Raw genomic sequence first — 7,680 nt, 5'->3', positions numbered from 1 at the left:
ATATATATGAGAAAAGAGTATTGCATGAGTTAATTTTCTTTTACCTTAGGTAATGTTCATACCAAAGAAATTTAAGACATTTTATCTCAAAAGATAATGTAGTGATACGTAACACTTCACAAACTCAAGACGTGCGACCTTACCGTGGGCTCTGCCTAGTAACAGCTCAGGCGCGAGGTAGTCGGGGGTTCCTAGAATTCGTCCATCATCAGCTGGGGCCGCCCCTCTTCTCACGCTTTTTGGAGTTCGGTATGGAGTTCCTGACTTGATCTGACCTGGGGTGTGCTAATGCAAAATAAGTTTAAGAGACAACAAATATCTTAATTCCTTTTACAGTGAACAGCAATGCTGAAACAATCAAAAAAGCTAGATCATAGGCTGGTAAGCATAAAAGATGTACTCAAATCCTTGATCAGTTTTAAAAATGGACTCATACCTAGTTATAATTATGAAAAAGTCCTTATGTCTAATGAAGTTTAATAGCTCAGATAACATTCATTATTTCAATAAGATCTGGATATGTAAGAAACAATGAACAAATCTGTAACTAAAATGTCTTGATAGCATGGATTAATATAAGCTTAAGAAGAGCCACTTAGGAAGGCTTATGTCTGACAAATGATTGATGAGGATAATACATAAGATAGAACTAAATAAAAATAACCGCTTGAACTAAATGGCACTTAAAAGTTTTTAGGATTATTTGTTGTTTCACAACATTTTCGTGAGGCCAGGGGGACAGGCACAATTATCCCCTACAGACAGTTGGAAAAACAGGGTCTGAGGTTAAGGGACTTCTAAGGCACTTAGTAAGTCCTGGATAGAAATCCAAGTTTCATAACCTGAATCCAGGGTTTACACTTTTTATGTGATGACGTCTCTCCAAAGGAAGAAAAAAATGAAACTTTGGGTTGGTAAAGGTTTACAAAATAAAAACAAGATTTGAGGCTGGGTGCGGTGGCTCATGCCTGTAATCCTAGCACTCTGGAAGGCCGAGGCAGGCGGATCATTTGAGCTCAGGAGTTCGAGACCTGCCTGAGCAAGAGCGAGACCTCATCTCTACTAAAAATAGAAAGAAATTAATCGGACAACTAAAAATATATAGAAAAAATTAGCCGGGCATGGTGGCGCATGCCTGTAGTCCCAGCTACTCAGGAGGCTGAGGCAGGAGGATCGCTTGAGCCCAGGAGTTTGAGGTTGCTGTGAGCGAGGATGACGCCATGGCACTCTAGCCTGGGCAACACAGTGAGACTATGTCTCAAAAAAAAAAAAACAAAAAACAAAAGTCAAGTGCACCTAGATGCCTAGAAGCCAAACATCTACTATCAATTTACTACAAGAATTTCAGTAAAGCAAGAACAATTTCACAACTGAATGAGAAATGAAATATTTCAAAAGAATTTAACAGAATGTATAGGAAAATGAAAAATTTTGGATAATGCCTTGACTATCATACATGTAACAATTTCATTCCCTTATGGAATTTATATGAAAAGGTGTCGTGTTTCTATCATTCACTTTACATACGCAATTGGTTTTGGTTAAGAGAAATTTCCGTCGAACCTGACAATCCTGTTCCCACTTGGGACTGCTGTGGCATTCTGATTCCACGCTGGATATGAAGGTGTGGGATTGACTACTGGCGCTGGACGTAGCCAGCCTTTTCCTAGACTGGAGTAGGTTAGAAGTTAGACACTTCACAGGTATTCCTGGGTTAGAGGCAAGTGTTTCAAGACCTGTTAGGAAGAGAAAATGTTGAAGCTTATGTCACAGCTTTCTTAGTTCTTTATTGAACCTGAATCTTTACAGATAATTAGGCACAGTATTAGGGATTGCATCACAGAACTATTTCTTTGTAAACACTATCTAGTCCACGAGGATGGCTGCAGGTGCTTCTGGCATGTTTCTCATTATGTTTAGATACATAAATTATTACAAATATAAATGCTGCTATGAAAGTTACAACAAAATAAAATCCTGTTAACATCTGTACAATAAAAATGAGGACAGGCTGGGAGCAGTGGCTCACCCTTATAATCCTAGCGATCTGGAAGGCCAAGTCTGGAGGATCACTTGAGCTCAGGAGTTGGAGACAAGCCTGAGCAAGAGTGAAACTCCATCTCTACAAAAAATAGAAAAATTAGCTGAGCGTGGCAGCATGCACCTGTGGTCCAGGCTACTTCACAGGCTGAGGCAGGAGGGTCGCTTGAGCCCAGGAGTTTGAGGTTGCTGTGAGCTACAGTGACGCCACTGCACTCTGGCAGGAGCAACAGAGCAAGACTCTGTCTCCAAAAAAAAAAGGGGGGGGGGGGGGAACAAGGAAGGGAACTAATTTATAATTAGGAGGAAATAAATTTTGAGTATTTATGACCATTATTGCCATGCTATATTCAGATGTGCTATAAAGTTAGAATGTGACTAAATTTACTCAATTCAACTTGTGGTTAATTAAAACTAGCTTCATTGTAATGTTAAAGTTTATGTGCTTACAAGTGTAAATTATACAGACTAATAAGGAGTTTTCGTAATACTACTGGATAAAGCAAGTAATGGTAAGTTGGCTGAGAGCGAGCTGGTAATCAGGCACTGCCTGCATGATATCTGCCCCTTTATCATTATAAATAAATAATGGTGCTAAAAACAGTGCTCCTCAATTCACAATTAGACACAATAAGCCAACTGTGCTTTTACTAAAGAACATAATATGTGAATATAAAGATTTTATATGTATATAAAAATATCTGTGTATCCTGTTTTCTTTTTCCCATAATCTGAAGGGAATTCTTAGTCTGATAGCTTTTTAAAAAGTTTTTTGATAGAGTCTCATTCTGTTGCCTGGGCTAGAGTGTCGTGGCGTCATCCTAGCTCACAGCAACCTCAGACTCCTGGGCTCAAGCGATCCTCCTGCCTCAGCCTCCCGAGTAGCTGGGACTACAGGCATGAGCCACAACGCCTGGCTACTTTTTCTATTTTTAGTAGAGACGAGGTCTTGCTATGTGGCTCAGACTGGTATTGAAGTCCTGGCCTCAAGTGATCCTCTCATCTGGGACTTCCAAAGTGCTAGGAATACAGGTGTGAGCCAGGGCACCCAGCCATTTTTTGACCTAATAAATCTTAGAATGTTAAAGTTGGAAGAATTTTGAAGTCCATTATAATCCAACTTTCTTTTAGGAACACAAATTCTTTCAACAGAATTACTAAAATTTATTGGACACTGACCTTCATATTTGACTGAACTGTTCAGCTGCCTCCCACCAGTTACATGGGAGCTTGTGTCTAACCTAATGCCATGTACATGCTGTATATTTGTTAATGAGGTGTTTTTTTTTTTTTTTTTTTGAGACACAGTCTTACTCTGTTGCCCTGGGTAAAGTGCAGTAGCGTCATCATAGCTCACTGCAACCTCAAACTCCTGGGCTCAAGCAACTCTCCTGCCTCAACCTCTTGAGTAGCTGGGACTACAGGCGTGCAACAAGACGCCTGGCTAATTTTTCTGTTTTTAGTAGAGACGGGGTCTTATTCTGCTCAGGCTGGTCTCGAACTCCTGAGCTCAAGTGATCCTCCCGCCTCGGCCTCCCAGAGTGCTAGGATTACAGGCATGAACCACCATGCCCAGCCTGCTAATGAGTTCTTTCTGGATCACTGATATTAAATCATTCCCTACTTTGGAACTTTGGATAGCTCCCTGTTTTCTATAGCTTAAATCTTGGTATTCCTAGAACGACACTTGATCCTTCTCCATCTCCCTGCCAAGATTCCTTTCCTACTGCCCATGCTTCCCTTTCCCACACATCGCATTTAGTCTCTACTGTCTCAAGGTGGAATAGACTTTCATATGTTCACGTCTTTCCACACGCTGGTGCCTCTATCTGAATGCCCTTTTTCACCATCCCTGTAGCTAAGAAGTTCCTGCTTCCCCTTCTGGGTCCAGTTTGGCTGTCACTCCATCTCTATTTACAACCATTCTGGATTCTTCCCAGTTAGCATCTGTCACTTACTATGTTGCATTCTGGTATCCCTCTTGTGGCATTTATTTTATAGGGCTGTTATTGTTATCCCTTTACACCTGTTCTTACATAAAATTACAAGTTCTTCTGAGGCCAGGACTGCTCTTATTCATTTTTACATCCATCAAGTGACCAGCACAATGCCTTACACCTACCGAGTTCTGACAAGATTAAAGAATGACTAAGGAAGATGCAGTTATTTTTCCTGAAGAAAATAACATCTTCATATTTCGTATTTTATCAGTCTTGTTTATAGAAGCTATGTATTTTTTTCAGCCATGTAATTTGACAGCAGAAATAAGACATTGAATTTGGAGGAAAAGGCTCACTAGTCAGAGAATTATATTCGCAATCAGGACTTGCCTTACCCAGTTACTAGTGTATAATGAAATATTTTCAAATGTTAGTTTTCTCATTTGTGAAAAGGAGGCAATACTACATATACATCCTAGATATGTACAGATTTGTTGAGTACCGAAATCAAAATGAGATAACATCTGTGAAAACGACTAACAATGATCACCCTTCAAAGCATTATTCACATTCCTCAGATGAAGAACGTGAGTTTAGACAACTAAATTGCCAACTGTCGCTGAGTTAAAAAGGGTGAAGTCAAGTGTTATACAAATATAAATCTGTCCCACTCATCTCTATTATTTGACATTTGTCTTTTGTTATATGCGAAAATATCTTTACTTCGAGTTTTAAATTTAAGCTACATCAGAAGATTTTGGAAATAAGTTTATAACTATACACAATACTGCAGATACTACATCTTCCCTGTGTAAATTTCTAAAGACCCAGTACAGTGAAATTTACCCAATGATCATTCTATATTACAGATAATTGAAGGATACCTCATTACCTAGACCAGGGGTGAGAAACCTGTGGTCTTAAGGCCACATGTGGACCTCTAGGTCCTTAAGTGTGGCCTTTTGACTGAATCCAAATTTTACAGAACAAATCTTTTATTTTTATTAATAGATTTTTGTTCATCTTTTATTTTTATTTTTTTATTTATTTATTTATTTTTTTTGAGACAGAGTCTCACTGTGTTGCCCGGGCTAGAGTGCCGTGGCATCATCCTAGCTCACAGCAACCTCAAACTCCTGGGCTCAAGCGATCCTCCTGCCTCAGCCTCCTGAGTAGCTGGGACTACAGGCATGCGCCACCATGCCCGGCTAATTTTTTCTATATATTTTTAGTTGTCCAATTAATTTCTTTCTAATTTTAGTAGAGACGGGGTCTCGCTCTTGCTCAGGCTGGTCTCGAACTCCTGAGCTCAAGCAATCCGCCCGCCTCGGCCTCCCAGAGAGCTAGGATTACAGGCGTGAGCCACTGCGCCCGGCCCATCTTTTATATTTTTATTTTTAAAATGAACATATATAAAATGCCAAAGGGTAAAATAAGTTTCAATGAAATAATCCTCCCAGATTGACCAGCACAATTAGAATATTAATAAGCCATAAGGGCTAAATTTACAGCTGCTACACTTATATTTAGTTCTAACTTCCCCTGCCTGACTGGTGCCACGACCACATGAGGCTGGCTGGCGAGAGTTTATGGGGGTTGAGTATGCCAGGGTGTTATCAGCTTTTGACAATGGTGCACTGTGTTTCTGTTTGAAGTGGAATTTGTGAATAGTTGCACAGCACGACAATATTATTATTTTTTTTTTACGACGATATTTTTTAATTCTGTCTGCCTAACAGGCCATGTCAAAGAAGACCAAGAGAACGCTGAAGGAAGAAAACAGATTTTTTAATGAGGATTGGGAATGGCATTATTATCTTCTTTCTGCTAAAGATAAGATGATTTGCTTGCTTTGTGATACTACAATATCAACATTAAAGAAATTCAACGCTCATCAGCATTATAACACTCATAAGGACCACAAATATTTTAAATTAGAGGGAGAGGTGCAAAAGGTTGTATTGCAGAAATTCAAAGATGAAAAGCAAAAGCAAAGTCACTTCTTTCAGGCAGCAATAAGACCTGGAAATAATGTCACTGAAGCAACTTATAAAGTAGCTTATATACTCAGGGAAAAGAGGGAAGCCACTCAGTGATGTAGAAATAGTACAAACAATTGCCTTTTTCAAGGAGAACCATAACTGATCGGCAGCATGAATTTGGCTTCAACTTAACAGAACAACTTCATGCAATACTTCAAAAGGAAAATATTTATCATTCAATCCCTTCGGATGAATCAATTGATACTACTAACTCGGTGCAGTTTTATATTTCATTTGGGTTGTTACAGAAGATTTTCTTTGCTACAAAGAGTTACTCACTTTGGGCACTCTTGCTAACAGAACATGGGTAATAGGTATCTTCAACAACTTTCAAGATAAATGTCGTGAAGTTGGACTGAATTTGGTAAATTTAGTGAGCGTACAGATGGGGCCCCTTCCATGACAGGAAAACATGAAGGGCTTATTGCACAAATAAAAAAAGTATTAACAAATTTAGATGCTCTCATTTCTTTTCATTGTATCTTGCATCAGTAAAATCTCTGGCTAAAGCTACTATTTTAAGTGACACTTTGCAATAAGTTATAAGTATTGTTAACTGTATTCCTTCAAATGCAACACTGGCATCACCAATTTTGTAACATGCTAAAGTTGAACTATGAGGTATTCAGTGTGGATTTGCAGTATCATTTTAAAGTGCATTGGCTATTGCAGGACAGGTGTTAGTCAAAATTTTATCTCTGCGAGAACAAATAGTTAAATTTTATGAAGAGTAGAATCAGCAATGTGAATTATTGAAAGATTTCTATAGGAATGCAGCATTTCTGTGTGATAGTATGTCAAATCAAAATGACTTGAATATTTCTTTGCAAGATAAAACTAAGTTTATATATGATATGTGGCAAAAAATCGAAGTGTTTAAAAAAAAAAAAGCTATCTTTGTGCAAAACCTTTTTTCTTCAAAAGGAAATTTCAGATGAACATTTTCCCCAATTAGCAGAGGTCACTGATGAGCAGGATGATATATGTGAATCATCTGAAGAATATGCAGCTGTTACAGATTCAGTAATTGGAGAATGCAAATGAATGTTTCACTGACTTTGAGAATCATGACATCACATTCAAATTAGCAAGTCAGCCTCATCTAGTTAATATCACCACGGTACTTAAAGAACTACAGATGGAATTGATTGAGCTCTCAGTAGATGACTTTTTAAAGTCATTGTTTGATGCTAAGAAAGATCCAATGGAAATACGGAAAAATGCAGTAGAATACTTATTCCTTTGGCAACATGCCCAAAAAATGCTTTCTTGCTTTTCAACCACTTACTGCTGTGAATCTACATTCTCCTACCTAACCCAACTCAAGACATCCTTAAGGTCACAAATGACTAATACCCATCTAGAGGATCAACTGAAACTGTGGACCTCCATGCTGCAACCAAATATTCAAATGTTTTCCAACAAAAAGCAGACACGACAAAGTCATCAAAAGGTTAGTTAACTTTCAAATTGACAATTAGTTTTCATTTTGTGAAATTATTAAGTACATAGTAGCTAGATTTTTACAAAATAATGTACATTTTAAAGTATATCTAATTCAAGTTTCTTGAATGTGGTCTTATTTGATTACAGCTAAATTAACGTGGCCTTCCAACATGAAAATTTCCCGACCCCTGAACTTCATTCTGTTGACTTAA

At 38.3% G+C, this 7,680-nt stretch overlaps 1 protein-coding gene across 1 annotated transcript in view; it reads right to left on the bottom strand.

Annotated features, from left to right (window-relative positions):
- The window catches only part of MASTL (microtubule associated serine/threonine kinase-like), a 50,042-nt gene that overhangs the window by 25,538 nt on the left and 16,824 nt on the right, over positions 1 to 7,680 (bottom strand). Inside the window, exon 5 of the mRNA XM_012654853.1 lies at positions 1,564 to 1,736. Coding sequence (XP_012510307.1) covers positions 1,564 to 1,736 — 173 coding nt within the window. The remainder of the gene's footprint in view (positions 1 to 1,563; positions 1,737 to 7,680) is intronic.

The sequence above is a fragment of the Propithecus coquereli genome, unplaced genomic scaffold (assembly GCF_000956105.1).
Source record: "Propithecus coquereli isolate 6110/MARCELLA unplaced genomic scaffold, Pcoq_1.0 Scaffold45, whole genome shotgun sequence".
Taxonomy (NCBI): domain Eukaryota; kingdom Metazoa; phylum Chordata; class Mammalia; order Primates; family Indriidae; genus Propithecus; species Propithecus coquereli.
The sequence above is the reverse complement of the archived record's forward strand: the minus strand, read 5'-3'. Positions and strand labels throughout refer to the sequence as shown.